Consider the following 17728-nt stretch of genomic DNA (forward strand, 5'->3'; position numbering starts at 1 on the left):
GAAAGTAAACTAAACATTTAAAAATACATTTTTGAGAATATTTCTGTAAGAATAAAATGGAACGTAGTTAAGGTTATGTCTTGACTGCTCATCTCTAGTACTTTGTCGAAAATTGGAAGAATCCATGCAAATAAAATTTGTTTTATTGATTTAATAAATTCTGTACATTTTATTTATTTCTAATGAAACTTCTAATTCTCCCATTACATTTGGCAAAGGGCCTTTGCTAATCTGTTTTGTCCATTTAATAAATTTGCATGCTTCATTTTTTTTCTACTAAAAATTTCTAATTCTTCCAAGGCTCTTTGCTAAACAAATTGGAAAAATTTGTAACTGTTATAGAAAACAAGAGAACTCAAAAAATTTATTAAATGAACGAATTTAATTTACGTGGATAATTCCAATTGTCTTACAAACTACTACAGATAGATCTACCTTGAAAATAATTTGTCACACTGTTAACCGAATATGTTCATTTATATCAATATAAGATACTGTATTTTAAGAGTTTGTAAATTCCAAAGTGTAAATTCCAAACACTGTAAATTACACAGTGTAAATTCCACAGTTTCTGACAATGCTCTCATTACATTGTGTGAAACTTGTCAATAAAAAATAATGATTGTTATTTGTGTTGGCTGTCCTACAAACTTTATTTCAACAGTCACTGTTTTCTCTAGAACCAATGCCTGCTCTTGAGAAAATTTATGGTCCAAGATACTGAAGAGTTCTGTTAAATACATAAATAAAAATAACTCACACACACCTACTTAAAATTGAGGACTATGAGAAATACGGGCCCATATTTGTAATGCAACATGCTGTGACATACATACCATGGTCTGTGTTTCCCACAGGCCTCGCTTGAAGTAGAGGTGGATGTTTAATGTATTAATAATGCAAAAAATTATATTTTAATATGTAAGTTATGGGATGAAAGATTGATAAGCTTCATAAATATACTCTGTTTTGCTACTTCTGTGAAAGAAAGACAAAGAAACAGGGACATGAAAATGATTATGTGACTGATTTTAACTAGTTAGGTATATGAATATCCCAAACTATGGAACAGAAAAAAGATTAGAGTAAATTCATCTAGACATGGTTTCCTGAATCACAAAGACAAAGATCCCGTATTTTTGTGCTATTCTCAAAATTCTGCCATTACATGTTCACATGAAGCAAGGGTATTTGTAAGCATTTCAGATTTAATTATGTCTACCATCCAGCCTTGTTGAATAGGATACCCTTCCAAGACAGTGCTACGTGCAGACCTGCAGTTAACATCGGACTGTATTGTTTCTCTGTAGCATGTTCATATGTTTATTTAATGACAGAAGTATCCATCTCTGTTCAGGCACATCTGAAGATCCTAATACATCACATTCAATAAACTAACCAATCTCTGGTAGAAATGAAATCTGTGTTCATTGTGTGTACTGAGTGAGAGATTGATGTGACAAGGCATAATTCCACTAAGTCACAAACTAGAAGTCCAGAAGATACAACTACCCTGTAAAAGTTATGAATGTAGTTCGAAAAAGTATCCAACATTATAGCAACTAATGTCCCTGTATTGGTGCCAATTAAAGACAATTTCAATAATTTTACAAACTTACCCTCAACACATTGATAGTGGATCTATCATCAGCATCACGGCTCTTTTTTTTATGGCTTGTCATATCGTCTTCAGCATCTGAGACTTCCATTTCTTCATCAGCTCGCTCGTTCAACACTTCTTCCAGCTGGACAGCTTTGATTTCCTGTTCAAATTAACAGAACTGTTTTAGCATACACTGCGAAGTGTTTGCTTCTCCAATCATTTTGCTGCAATCATATTGAACTATTTTATTATTTACAGTGAAAAGAAAGATAAGTTACACAACTCATACATCTACCTGCTCTGCAATATTTTCAATTCTATGGTCTGCTGTGACATCCTTTGTTCCCTACAGTCCACCTACTAAAATTGGTAGTTCTTTTCTCCTACAATCTCCAAGAAGCAGCGACACATTACATTTTTGTGTCTGACAATAATAAAAAGTTTTACTGTTATTGTTTTACCTAAAATGGGAGTCATACGTCAACAATGACCATGTCCAGCCATATCAGATAACTGATCCCCCAGAAACTTGAATACTAAATCATAATAATCAGTGATGCAAACAAGGCAACATGACACACATTTGTTGGTCTTTTGTTGAACAACTATTCCATTATGGCAAATATTTTAAAGGAAGCTGACTGTTGCCTTCTAGTAGGAACTAACCCAATGCTCACCCGAAATAACACTGGAACAAATCTCTGATAGGCTGACACTGTTTCAAACATAGTGTACCCTTATCAGAGACTTCCCATGCAAAAGAAACCTCTGGCTCTTTATACTCATGTGTTCATTTCACTTATGATATAATGTAAATCAAATGGATATGGCCATCAAAACCTGTTGCTTCCTTTATGCCCATGAACTAATTTGCAAATAGCACAAAAAGTTTACAAAGTGTGTAATGTATGGGATAGAATTAGTTTCTTGAGTTCAAGCACTACTTTGCCCTTACATTTCAGAATATAACATGCAGGTATCCAAGGGTGCATTACTAGTGCTGTAATTTTTGTAAGAACAGATGTTCTGCTGGGTATTGTTTTGTTATGTTGGAGACCATCTCAGAAGGCGCACAGCAATGGGTCCACACTACTGTCATGGCAAGTCAATTACTGGTGCCTGCAGTCCTTCCACAGAAATCCACCACGATATTACCAGGGACAAAAGATGATAGGAACAGAATTCTTTGAGACTTTCAACTCTTCTAATCCATTGCACAGCTGTTAGTTTACGGCAAGCACTGTAAGTGGTGCGCTTTTGGATGTTCAGGTGTGTTGCTAATTCCATTTTTATGCCCTATATTGCGATGACCAACACAGTCTTCTTCTTCTTCTTCTTCAGATGCTGCGGGCTGTGTTGTTTTGTGTATTCACTTCCTCAGCTCACAGCACCTGAAACAGACTACAGGTTCAGTCATCGAAATACTATGCATGAAAATGGAATCAGCAACTCAGCTGAACACCTGAAAGCACATCATTAACCAATCATGCCAAGAAAACCCGAGAGATCAAAGCACAGTCAACTTATGAGAGTTGATGCCAGCAGATTCTTACCTCGTCACCACTCATAATACTGATATGTCATAGCCAGACTTCTCTTTACTTACAGTGTACCTCTTCATAACATTACAAACATTTAAGAGATTTTGGGCTTAGTGCCATTGCCAATATATAGTCAAGCATGCAGAATGAACAATAAGTGGAGTTGTGTAGGAGTTCTTATATTTCACAAAGTGAAAATGTGGCACAGAACCTCTCACACACAAAAATGAAAGTCAAAATGGATATCTCTACACAATCAGTATCACAGATCATTTTGTTAAATCCACTATGTTTGTGCCACAATGAGGTACAGTTACAGCTCACAAGATACCCACCAAAAGTAATCAATACCACACTGTTGCTCATTCACTCCCAAAACCTGTCTCAGATGGTGGTGCAAATACAGATGGTAGTGAGCTGAATGGCAACACATCTTTGTTTTGAATGCATTGTATTGCATTTTCTTGTAACAAAACGATTTCACACGTATTAACATCTCCTTGGTAAAGAGTATGTGTTATGTGGATCCAACAGCACGCGCACACGCACGCCCACACGCCCACACGCGCACACGCGCACACGCGCACACGCGCACACGCCCACACGCGCACACACAAACCAAGAAAGAGGGGAAAAGGAGGGAGGGGGGGGGGGGGCCCTCCAGGAAAATAACAAAATATGAGTGCTGTGTCACACGAACAAGACACAGCCAGAGCAAAAGCACCACAGGTGCAAAGATGCAAGCTGATGGTACTGCCATAAAGACTGACCACTTGCGTGAGTTGCACCAACACCCCGGGCGTCACCGAGGATGAAGATATCAGCTTTGAGGATGAAGATATCAGCTTTGCCTCGGCCGATTGCCGTTAGAGTACAATCTGCTTATGACTGGATGACAACAGACATAAGCCTACTCGCAAGGTAGAAGAGCAGCTCTTGCCTGCTTGGTTATAGATCTGTCCAGGGCTGACTTATAAGGGGAACATCATTTACTGAATTCTTACAAATGGACAGACAGTCGTAAATTGTATTTGCTATGTACTGTGAAGTGCACCTATGATTATTTCCACTTAGCCATTGAGGGCCTTGTTTGTATTATATTACATTCAGTGTTGCATACCTCATTATTCGACAAGTCACGAAGATAATTAAACTTTTTTTGTGTGACTTTGTTACTAATTTGTTGGGGTACTGTAGAACCTTCGTTCTCCTATCCTGTTACCTGACCCTGGGGCATAGCTGTGTAACACTGGCAGGAAGAAATTGTCTTAGCAGTGTACTGCACCAGAAACCGATTCAGGAACTCTGAAACTCAGCCTACCGTAACAACAGTGGCAGCTCGGCCTCTACAGCAGTAGCAATGAGGGCCTTTACAAAACTGGCAATGAGGCCTTTACAAAACTGGCAATGAGGCCTTTACAAAACTGGCAATGAGGCCTTTACAAAACTGGCAATGAGGCCTTTACAAAACTGGCAATGAGGCCTTTACAAAACTGGCAATGAGGCCTTTACAAAACTGGCAATGAGGCCTTTACAAAACTGGCAATGAGGCCTTTACAAAACTGGCAATGAGGCCTTTACAAAACTGGCAATGAGGCCTTTACAAAACTGGCAATGAAGCCTTTACAAAACTGGCAATGAGGCCTTTACAAAACTGGCAATGAGGGCTTTGCAAAACTGGCAATGAGGCCTTTACAAAACTGGCAATGAGGCCTTTACAAAACTGGCAATGAGGCCTTTACAAAACTGGTGATGACAAAACTGGCGATGAGGGTTTACAAAACTGGCAATGAGGGTTCAAGAAAGTGACAGTAATAATTAGAGGTTGTCAAAGTTTGCTGCACTTGTGTTTTGAGATTATATACACCTATTTCCCCTGAAACCATCCATAATTTCCCTGCTAGGCATAATCTATCTTTATTGCCAAACAAATATAAGAAGCCGCTTTGATCCAATTTTCCAGCAATGTAACAACTGTTAATCTTTTTTTTAAGTTATAAAGCAGTGTAACTTGGCAATTTTCATTATTTCTTCATGCTTCTATTACTGCTTTCATTTACAAGATTAGAAATGTCCATACAGTCAACAAAATGATCCTCTAGAGAAATTAAGAGCCACTCAAACTGAAAATATCTCTTATTATGTCACTCACAGTGACATTACCTTTTACACCATAAATCCAGTGTACAAATACCTTTATATCTGTCAACTGTACAAAAACATCTTAAATAACAGCATATTTGTTGATAAGAGATCATATAGTTTCGAAACAGCATAACAATTCCGTCACTTGTTACCAAACATGGCTGATTGCAAGCAAAACTTTGGAGAAAATCTCTTACCTTCGCTTCTTATTACCACTTAAATGCATGCAGAGAGAACATGAGCACTTCACAATTACTTATACAATGATCAAACTGCATACAACAAACTCACCTGTTTAATATTTTGTCATAGTACTTATATCATTACTTACTGTGAGTGAAGTGGAATCCTTTAACATACTATAGATTTCCCAACAATGACTTACGCATTTGCTATCTTTAAAAGAACTGATTTAATAACTTTTTTAGAACTTGCATTTTACATTAAAAATGACGTAGATGCTTGAAAAAGTGCAAAACCCAATAAGACTGACAGACAGATGCACAGTTTCTTAAGATGCACATTTTGCAAGAACACAGCAATATAAACGTTTCCTGCAGGTGCTATTCTCAGCTTAATGAGACATTAATTCTTCAGAGATATCTTATGTAAATATATAAGTTGCTGTTAAGAACCAACCCCTGAGGAAAAAGCTAAATGGGAAAGGCCTTCAAAAGATTATTTTTATTAATTTACTGACAGACTGAAATAACTGTCCGAAACTGCATCAGTACAGATTTCTGGTGGACAGACTGACCACAAAGATGGTTTGTCTATAGGAATATGGTTGGGAAGGAGAAGGTTTTTGGAAATATAAAATATCTATTACTGGGCACAGCATACATTTGGACATGGCAAAAGAACAACAAATAAACTTTCCACACATAATTGACAACCAACAGCACATGCATTTCATTACACTTAATACCACATTTACTACTACTCACAGGGCCATTATCCTGTTTGAGGAATCTTTCCGGCATTTATCTTGGATGATTCGGTAAAGTCCCAAAAACCTAAATCAGCATGACAACAAGGAATGCAAGGCACAGCTCTGATTGAGAGTAAAAACCTTTTCCTTGTGGGCAAACCTATCCAATTCTTCAAAAAGAAACATTTCTTTTATAGGAAGAGCCCCTATCTGAAAGAATTAAAGCCCTGATAGGGACAGTGTGATTTCACTGAGTGGAATGCATGAAATAAAATGCACAGTGTTCAAGATTTTAAAATTACTTCAAGCAGGGAAATGTGAAACAACAGAAGAATGCCAACCAGTGGAGGAATCTGAGCTCAGACATTACTAGGAAAGAACCTACCCTCACTTTATAGAGAACTGTTTTATTTTGTGTCACACTGATATGTATACAAGGTATGGCTCACATACATGGAGTGAGTAATTGAAAGATAAATAAATGATTACATGTTGTACTGACAATATGTAACCCATCTGCTACAGCAAATCTTTTCATGACAAAAATGAGACACTAATTCCAATATCACAACTGTGGTTGTAACATATACTCCATTACAAACTGAGAGGAGAGCCCTTTTTAACCAGCGATGATTAAGAGGGCTAACCAGGGTAGATTCCAATGTCTCATCCATACATTCATGCCATGCAGTTGATAGTGTCCGTTGTTGTTGTTGTTCTTGTTGTGGTCTTCAGTCCTGAGACTGGTTTGATGCAGCTCCTCATGCTACTCTATCCTGTGCAAGCTTCATCTCCCAGTACCTACTGCAACCTACATCCTTCTGAATCTGATTGGTGTATTCATCTCTGGGTCTCCCTCTACGATTTTTACCCTCCACGCTGCTCTCCAATACTAAACTGGTGATCCCTTGATGCCTCAGAACATGTCCTACCAACCGATCCCTTCTTCTAGTCAAGTTGTGCCACAAATTTCTCTTCTCCCAATTCTGTTCAATACCTCCTCATTAGTTATGTGATCTACCCATCTAATTTTCAGCATCCTTCTGTAGCACCAAATTTCGAAAGCTTCTATTCTCTTCTTGTCCAAACTATTTATCGTCCATGTTTCTCTTTCATACATCGCTACACTCCATACAAATACAGGGTTATTACAAATGATTGAAGTGATTTCACAGCTCTACAATAACTTTATTATTTGAGATATTTTCACAATGCTTTGCACACACATACAAAAACTCAAAAAGTTTTTTTAGGCATTCAAAAATGTTCGATATGTGCCCCTTTAGTGATTCGGCAGACATCAAGCCGATAATCAAGTTCCTCCCACACTCGGCGCAGCATGTCCCCATCAATGAGTTCGAAAGCATCGTTGATGCGAGCTCACAGTTCTGGCACGTTTCTTGGTAGAGGAGGTTTAAACACTGAATCTTTCACATAACCCCACAGAAAGAAATCGCATGGGGTTAAGTCGGGAGAGCGTGGAGGCCATGACATTAATTGCTGATCATGATCTCCACCACGACCGATCCATCGGTTTTCGAATCTCCTGTTTAAGAAATGCCGAACATCATGATGGAAGTGCAGTGGAGCACCATCCTGTTGAAAGATGAAGTCGGCGCTGTCGGTCTCCAGTTGTCGCATGAACCAATTTCCCAGCATGTCCAGATACACGTGTCCTGTAACGTTTTTTTCGCAGAACAAAAAGGGGCCGTCAACTTTAAACTGTGAGATTGCACAAAACATGTTAACTTTTGGTGAATTGCGAATTTGCTGCACGAATGCGTGAGGATTCTCTACCTCCCAGATTCGCACATTGTGTCTGTTCACTTCACCATTAAGAAAAAATGTTGCTTCATCACTGAAAAAAGTTTCGCACTGAACACATCCTCTTCCATGAGCTGTTGCAACCGCACCGAAAATTCAAAGCGTTTGACTTTGTCATCGGGTGTCAGGGCTTGTAGCAATTGTAAACGGTAAGGCTTCTACTTTAGCATTTTCCATAAGATTTTCCAAACTGTCGGCTGTGGTACATTTAGCTCCCTGCTTGCTTTATTCGTCGACTTCCCCGGGATACGCGTGAAACTCGCCCGCACGCGTTCAACCGTTTCTTCGCTCACTGCAGGCCGACCCGTTGATTTACCCTTACAGAGGCATCCAGAAGCTTTAAACTGCGCATACCATCGCCGAATGGAGTTAGCAATTGGTGGATCTTTGTTGAACTTCGTCCTGAAGTGTCGTTGCACTGTTATGACTGACTGATGTGAGTGCATTTCAAGCACGACATACGCTTTCTCGGCTCCTGTCACCATTTTGTCTCACTGCGCTCTCGAGCGCTCTGGCGGCAGAAACCTGAAGTGCGGCTTCAGCCGAACAAAACTTTATGAGTTTTTCTACATATCTGTAGTGTGTCAAGACCATATGTCAATGAATGGAGCTACAGTGAATTTATGAAATCGCTTCAATCATTTGTAATAGCCCTGTACTTTCAGAAACAACTTCCTGACACTTAAATCTATACTCGATGTTAACAAATTTCTCTTCTTCAGAAACGCTTTCCTTGCCATTGCCAGTCTATATTTTATATCCTCTCTATTTCGACCATCATGAGTTATTTTGCTCCCCAAATAGCAAAACTCCTTACTACTTTAAGTGTCTCCTTTACTACTTTAAGTGTCTCATTTCCTAATCTAATTCCCTCAACATCCCCTGACTTAATTCGACTACATTCCCTTATTCTCGTTTTGCTTTTGTTGATGTTCATCTTATATCTTCCTTTCAAGATACTATCCATTCCGTTCAACTGCTCTTCCAAGTCCTTTGCTGTCTCTGACAGAATTACAATGTCATCGGCGAACCTCAAAGTTTTTATTTCTTCTCCATGGATTTTAATACCTACTCCAAATTTTTCTTTTGTTTCCTTCACTGCTTGCTAAATATACAGATTGAATAACATCGGGGAGAGTCTACAACCCTTTCTCACTCCCTTCCCAACCATTGCTTCCCTTTCGTGTCCCTCGACCCTTATAACTGCCATCTGGTTTCTATACAAATTGTAAATAGCCTTTTGTTCCCTGTATTTTAGCCCTCCCACCTTCAGAATTTGAAAGAGAGTATTCCAGTCAACATTGTCAAAAGCTTTCTCCGAGTCTACAAATGCTAGAAATGTAGGTTTGCCTTTCCTTAATCTAGCTTCTAAGTTAAGTCGTAGGGTCAGTATTGCCTCACGTGTTCCAATATTTCTATGGAATCCAAACGGATCTTCCCCGAGGTTGGTTTCTACTAGTTTTTCCATTCGTCTGTAAAGAATTCGCGTTAGTATTTTGCAGGTTAGTGTCCGTATGTTAATCAAATAACCAACTTGACAGCTCATAGATAACAAGTATGGATAGGCAGCTCACCAACTTGCACTGCACACAAGATGAGTCAGTGAATGTAATCCTCTAATCTACACTTGTATTACAAGGAAATGTCAAATGAAAACCGAATACCAGCCACAATGGGATTATGGACCTGGTTCCATTCAAAAGTAATAACCACAGGTGTTAAGACATTTTCCCCACTGGGAGACAAGATGCTCAATTCCTGTTTCACAGAATGGGGTCAGCCACTGACAGATCCGTAACTGTACCCACTATTGCAATTCCTTGTCTGATGGAAGAGATGTCCACATGTCTTTCTTCAGTTCACCAAAGATGTGAAAATCACATGCTGAAAAATCTGTGCTGTATGAAAGATGTTGCAGTGTTTCCCAACCAAATTGCTGAACGCTGCCTTTCTCTGATTGGCAGTGTGGGGGTGGGCATTGTCGTGCAACGGAATGATTCCAGCCAACAGCATTGCTGGGCATTATGACTATCACACATCACAGTTTCTGCAAAGTGTCTTCATAGCACTGCACACTGATTGTGACTCCAAGCTCCTTGAATTCGATGACCAGAGGGCTCCTGCAGTCAAAGGAGGTGGTCATCATGACTTTACCAGAACTTGTGTGAAAAGCTTTGGATTTCTTTCTCTTTCACGCTGGAGGTGTCGGATGTTTCCACTGGTGGCTTTGCCATTTGCCCATGGGCTATTCAAATGCTGTCATATGGACTCACCCTGTTGCACGATAATGCCCGCCCCTATAATGGATGGCAATATCCTCCGTACATCAGGGATCTTTCACTATGTAATTTTCACATCTTTGGTAACCTGAAGAAAGACGTGGGTGAACATCAGCTTCAGCTGGACAGGGAAGAGTATGAGTGGCTGTGCTTGTAGATCCATCAGCGGCCAACTGTGTTCTACGAAACAGGAATTCATCATCTCGTCTCCCAGTGGGATAAATGTCTTATGTGTGTGGCGTTTACTTTTGAACGGAAACATTCCATGGTCCCATTGTGGCAAGTGTTCAGTTTTCATTTGACTGTCCCAAACGTATGAAGACAAACTTACTACCAAATACAATATTGACGCTTTGGAGACTGGCCACTTAGAAGAAGTGGGCCTATAAAATTGGTCACTTATGCTGTTTTTTACTGGCACTTATTTAATCAATGTATCTTCAGAAGTAATACACACTAAAAAAAGGGCCAAGCTTCAAGATTTATTTTTCAGATTTACTTTAATTCTTTGAGAGATTATAATTTTATTAACATAATGATGACAGAAAGTATAATTATCCTCCCAAGAATAAAGTTCGAGGAGTGTTATTGAGCAATTTCTTCCACCTGAACATATAAAATTTCTTGCTCGCTGAACAAATCTGACATATTTGTAACAGGATTACAACAAAATGCAAAATCTAATCAGTACACTCAAGAAATTACATCAATGCAATCATATTGGCTCAGCCATTCATGACAACAGCTGTTCCATTCACTAATGTTTCTTTCGAAATAATTCTAGGAACTGACAACAAAAGGCAGCACCAGTCAAGGGGCAGGCCACGAGATGTCTGTACACTGTTCTCATATAAAATGAGCCCAGTTTCCAAGCTATAGGTGGCTCGCACACAGAGAAAATCACTGTCCAACCTGCATTCGAGTATGGTCTTTTAACACAAAGTTATGGCCCGAGCTATGCTTGGGTTTGGTCTTCAAAGTGTTAACTTCACAGTTCTGCTGACAAGATCAGCACACAAACTGGCCATGTTGATTCCAGGCTGTGAAATTCAGAAGCACTTTGAACTGTGCTGGACCAAGACTGCCACAAGTATAGCTCTGCTGAGATTTGCCACTGTCCACAATTTCAATAAACTGGTGCAAGCTTCTTCATCTCCCAGTACCTACTGCAACCTACATCTTTCTGCATCTGTTTAGTGTATTCATCTCTTGGTCTCCCTCCATGCTTATTGCCATATGTGAGTTCCTGCTAAATCAGTTTTCTGGCTCAGATGAAATAATGTTGATAGTAGTGGACTACAGTAACTCAGCAAAGGCTTCAGACCATGGGATGCAACCAGCTGCTTCTGGCCCCAGACTTTGCTTTTGCCAAGTAAACAAAACTATGAATCTACAAATTCAACTGCTTAAGAAAAAGATGGAGTGTGAAACCATCATAATGAAGATCCATCTATATACACACTTCAAATTGTAGTGTTTATACTGGTATTGGTATTCTGACAAGTTTTTCACCATATATAAATCCTGTAACACCCTTTGACATTCCCAGAATGATGCCACATCATACAAGAAAAGATCTAGAAGGAGACCATAGGTTGGTAGTAGCAAATATATGTGGAAAAGACCTACCAGACTCGATAACAAAAGAATCACAAAAAATAAAAGTTGGTATCTGACTGAATCAAGCACACATTTAGGGAAAATGTCCACAAGATGTTGCTAAGGCAAGAACTACAATTTTCGATGAAGAATGGACATTCTGAAGAGGGTTGTGGTATGTATGGCAGATACAGTATGTGGACAAAAGCACCAAATACGAGGAACTAAAGAAACACAATCATGGAATGAGAATACTAAAATGCATATCAAGGATAAGAACTGTGCAAACCGGCCCTGTACCAAGCCACACCATGGGAGGAGACCAAATTCATTAGAGGAGAAGCTGCCAGTGCAAAGGCAGAAAAAAAATTACAGGTCAAATACTTCACCCACAAAGTCTTTCACGATGCACATATTGTATCAAATGTTTTCAGCATACCTGTCATACTACGAACTTCTCTATGAAAATCCAAGCTTTTGCCAGTATCCACCACTGTCATCATCAGGAAAGCAACTAGCTCTCAAAAAAGTAATAGATTCTTACAGATGTAGTTGCCCCCCAGTGCTACAAGGCATTAGATTGGTGACACATCTCTCGCAACATTTTTGTTTCAGTCGCGTGTAAAACAGAACATACTACTATGTAGTCTCCTGGTGTCAAGTGCTCGCTTTCATGCATTGCTGGGTGAAAATCTCAGATTTTTATTAAAATTTCTGAAACACACACTAATTTCCACAGCCTCTTCTGCAATTGAGTCCCAGCAGTTTGAAGTGTGAGCTTGAAACTGTCTGCTCAAACAAGTTTTATCATTTATTTCTTAGGCTGTGTTTGGCAATGGTAGATTTTTTTATTTATCTGCACTTGATTTCTCCCTGATGTTTCTTACTGCACTGAGAAACAATATGAATAGACTGTCCCACACAGCTACTGACACATTCATATTGTAAACACCTGATACTCTGTGGTCATGACTATCCTTCTTAGGCAGCCAAAAGACGTATTTTGATATAATGGAGATCACACTTCTGTGAGTGATAAACTATGCAATTCTGGTAGTGTAAGGGCAGATAGCTTTGCCTGGTTGGAAGCAAAGGAACTGATAAATACAGTAATAATGACAGAATCAGATTAATTAAGTGTATAAATGATCAAATCTCTTAGAAAGATCGGGCATCTGTGGCTGTACAGAGTTCTAAACTGAGTTTGGAAAGAAAGTGCTGATAACAGGCAGATATAATGCCATTATTTAAAATATGTGACAGAAAGAAATGCACTAACTACAGGGGTGTGCTCTTATTATCTCACATAATAAAAAATCTATGACTCCATCCTTCGGAACAAAATAAGAAAATACGCTGATTTTACACTTGGGGAGGAACAACATGGTTTTATACCTCACAGGTCAACTATTGCTCTCATCTTTGTCACTACTCTATGAGACATACTGGGGGAAAATACAAACACTTATAACTGCTTGTTAGACATTGAGAAGTCCTATAACTATACAAATGCAGACACATTTAGGAATGTCTTAGGCTTGAAAAATGGGATTATAAGATGCACACGGTACAAAATTTCGAGTACTTGGGTAGTGTTGTTTCCTCAGACAACAAACCTGAAGAGATTGGCAACAGAATATTAAAATCCTTTCCATTACATCACGTGGTACTTCACATACTTTGAAACGGAACATTTTGATAAGCCTGTAAGAGCAATTTGTACTGATAGTACAGGTCATCTGTGGTAGTTCAGGATGACAGCTGCAATGGTAGCTGCAAGAAATGTGTACATAGCTGTTGCCATAGACAAAGAGACATGAAGGCTTATTTACTGATCACATAAGAATTTACTGCAATGTGTTCATCATGGTACAATGCAAATGGAAGAGAGATGGTACAATATAAAATTTAATAACAAGTTATAACTGTAAATGTAAATGTTAGCTATGTTCGTGTCTATATGTACACTATGTGATCAAAAGTATCCGGACATCTGGCTGAAAATGATTTACAAGTTCGTGGCACCCTCCATCGGCAATGCTGGAATTCGATATGGTGTCGGCCCCCCTCAGCCTTTACCGCTTTCACTCTCACAGGCATATGTTCAGTCAGTTGCTGGAAGGTTTTCATGGAGTCCTGCACTGAGGAGAGGTATCAATGTCAGTTGGTGAGGCCTGGCATGAAGTCGGTGTTCCAAAATGTACCAAAGGTGTTCTGTAGGATTCAGGTCAGGACTCTGTGCAGGCCAGTCCATTATAGAGATGTTATTGCCATGTAACCACACCGCCACAGGCCGTGCATTATGAACAGGTGCTCGATCGTGTTGAAAAATGCAGTTGCCATCCCCGAATTGCTCTTCAACAGTGGGAAGCAAGAAGGTGCTTAAAATATCAATGTAGGCCTGTGCTGTAATAGTTCCACATAAAAGAACAAGGGGAGCAAGCCCCCTCCATGAAAAACATGACCACATCATAACACTACTGCCTCCGCATTTTACTGTTGGCATTACACACGCTGGCAGACTACATTCACCGGGCATTCGCCATACCCATATCCTGCCATCGGATTGCCACACTGTGTACCATGATTCGTCACTCCACACAATGTTTTTCCACTGATCAAGCGTCCAATGTTTACACTCCCTACTCCAAGCGAGGTGTCGTTTGGCACTTACCAGCGTGATATGTGGCTTATGAGCAGCAGCTCGACCATGAAATCCAAGTTTTCTCACCTCCTGCCTAACTGTCATAGTACTTGCAGTGAGTCCTGATGCAGTTTGGAATTCCTGTGTGATGGTCTGGATAGATGTCTGCCTGTTACACACAACAAGCTTCTTCAACTGGCGGCGACCTCTGTCAGTCAACAGACTTTTGTACTGTACGTGTCCCTCAATGTTTCCCCTTCACTACCACATCGGAAACAGTGGACCCAGGGATGTCTAGAAGTGATGAAATCTCGCGTTCAGATGCATTACATAAGTGACAACCAATCACATGACCACATTCGAAGTCCACGAGTTCCGCGGGCGCCCCATTCTGTTCTCTCACGATGTACAATGACTACTAAGGTCACTGATATGGAGTACCTGGCAGTAGGTGGCAGCACAATGCACCTAATATGAAAAACTTATGTTATAGGGGTGTCTGAATACTTTTGATTATATAGTGTATACGCCAGCTGCTAGTGGAGCAGTCATCCTGAAACATGACGTTGGCGTGTAGTATTGGTACAAACTGATACAGGTACTGCACTGATGGACTCTCATTTAAGACTTATACATGTTCCGTATGAAATTATATATTTTATAAAAATTATGTATTTTATAAACTTTTGTAATGTTATCAGATGATGACAATTTTGACTGTTAAGTAAAAGTTAAAAAAGCACACTGTTGTTTCAAAAGACATTACATGTAAAATTATTAATTTGTTATAGTTCCCTGGATATTAACAAATTCTGTATTTTGTCTGGTAATGACCTGGTTATCTATCAGTGTAGATTTACTACAATTAAAAATACAATGCATATTAAATTGCTAGTTACAGGTGGTTATGATAAAGTTGTCTATCACAAATGATTTTCACAGATATGCTAACTCCATTCATGAAAATATGACCACAATGGATAATTTAGATAATGATAATTTGACTTCTTGATTTAGAATCAACCCCTGTGTTTCCATTTATCTAACTAATTTTACAGAAAAAATGACCCGCTCATGTCCATGGCACACTTGAAAATTTACCATGTAATTCTGATATACTGATAAAGAATTATTAAATTTTGGAAATACTTTGCAAAATTAGTTGTTCACAGAATTTTGCATTTGCAACGCTAACCGTCAGTACCACAAAAAAATCCCAGGACACTGTCTAATGTAACCATAGACTTTCAGGACAATGCTAGCTGCTCCAAAACACACTTAAGCAGTTTATAAGGAAATCAAAATTTAGTGCAGAAATGTTCTGGTATCATACACCAGAAAAAAAGTTTGCATAAAATTATGAAAGAAGCTTATGATGCAATAAAACAAGAAATTATCTTCATGTTCATTTCTGACTTCAAAAGTTATGACAGTCTATTAACATTAAGTGGAGGAGTGTCATGAAATGAACTCATTAGGAGTGCAGCACATTGTTAGTTATACACCACACATTTAAGTAAATATTTTACTAAAAATTACAGAAAGCACAAACATTGCGACTGTCACTTCAAATACAGATGCACCAAGTTCATATCCGGTACTCTGAATATGGTTAAGTCATGAGCTATGAATAAGGCAGTGATATTTTTAGTATATTTTTAGTGGCACCAGGTATGTTATCTTTCCACTGACAGTGGTTAAGAGAACTTGCAATTTCCATGAAATGATACTCATAAAATGTGACTGAAGTAAGCTGCCAGAGCCTTTTGCAAGTTACACTGCTGTCTAAATAAATGTCCAAAAAATTAAATCAGTTGAGAACCACTGTTCCAACACTTGTAAGAAACAGCAAACTAGACACATTTCACTAACTTATGACTAATTCTTGTTGTGTGTGGAAGACATTCCACATTGCAAACTCAAGATATTTTTTCTTAAATGCTTCAGTGAATACAGAAAGTAATGCACAAGTTACATGATTCATAGCATCTTGAGTGATATTTATCCTATTTTTATACTATAAAGCTTTACAAAAAGACTTAGTGAGTACGTGTGTGTGTGTGTGTGTGTGTGTGTGTGTGTGTGTGTGTGTGTGTGTGTGTGTGAGAGAGAGAGAGAGAGAAAGAGAGAGAGAGAGAGAGAGAGAGAGAGAATTGTAAACATATGCAGGAAAGTGAGGGTGAGAAGTATACTGTATTACTTCCTGGATTTCACATTTTGTGAAGATGCTGCTTGCTGACTACTAGGCAGTTTACTAGTTGCTCATGATATGAATTTATTTATGCCCCTTGAAATTTCAAACTAAATATCATGAGAAGAGAAGTTGAAATAAATGTACACCCCTTCTCCCTGCAAACAAACATTTGGTTAACAGTAACTTTACAGTCTTCTTCCTCTGCGCGCTCTCTCTCTCTCTCTCTCTCTCTCTCTCTCTCTCTCTCTCTCTCTCTCCCCCCCCCCCCCCCCTTTTATTATGATGATGTTGCATCTCAACGCCTGTCTCAGTCACAATGTGTAAGGAAGAATGTAAGGCCAATGTGAAAGAGTGACACAATGGAGTGATTACTATTTGGCATATCAAAAACTGTCCAGTGAGTCAAGTGGCAGATTTTACAAGCATACTTCTGTGTTTGTTCTTGGAGTTTATCAGCAACCACAAACATTCAGATCTATGGAAAATTCAGAATGTAGCTGCAACTGAAAAATCATCATAATGGACTAACACATATGGATTAGTCTGGAGAGGATTAGAACTGTGGAATGTCAATTCTCTGTCTTCTAGACCTGATTCCATTTGAATATTTCCACTGAAATTGCATAATACTTTCTTTCTCAGGAAACTTCCAGGTCTTTTTTATTTATTTCTGAGTTTGCAATACTAAAAAGGAATAGATGTTTTTATGTTACATGGCATGTGTGCTTCCTTGAAATGGCCTTGGCAATATTTCCACACAAACTCACTAGGTGGCATGGCTGTGTTTAGCAAAACACTTTTTGGGTTCTTGGCACATTAATTATGATGACACAATGAATGCTGATTGTGACCAGAGTGAACATTAAATTCTGCATTAAGCTCAGGAAAATCCCTAGTAAAATGTGGACAATGATTCAGCAAGCATATGTAGGCAAGGCACATTCAAGAAATCATGTTTTTGGTGGCAC

General features: G+C 38.9%; 1 protein-coding gene across 1 annotated transcript in view; it reads right to left on the minus strand.

Moving 5' to 3' along the window:
- Positions 1-17728, minus strand: part of LOC126175488 (ecto-NOX disulfide-thiol exchanger 2) — a 225256-nt gene that overhangs the window by 87124 nt on the left and 120404 nt on the right. The window contains exon 9 of the mRNA XM_049922308.1: positions 1620-1763. Within this exon, the coding sequence (XP_049778265.1) occupies positions 1620-1763 (144 nt within the window). The remainder of the gene's footprint in view (positions 1-1619; positions 1764-17728) is intronic.

This window comes from Schistocerca cancellata, chromosome 3 (assembly GCF_023864275.1).
Source record: "Schistocerca cancellata isolate TAMUIC-IGC-003103 chromosome 3, iqSchCanc2.1, whole genome shotgun sequence".
Taxonomy (NCBI): Eukaryota; Metazoa; Arthropoda; class Insecta; order Orthoptera; family Acrididae; genus Schistocerca; species Schistocerca cancellata.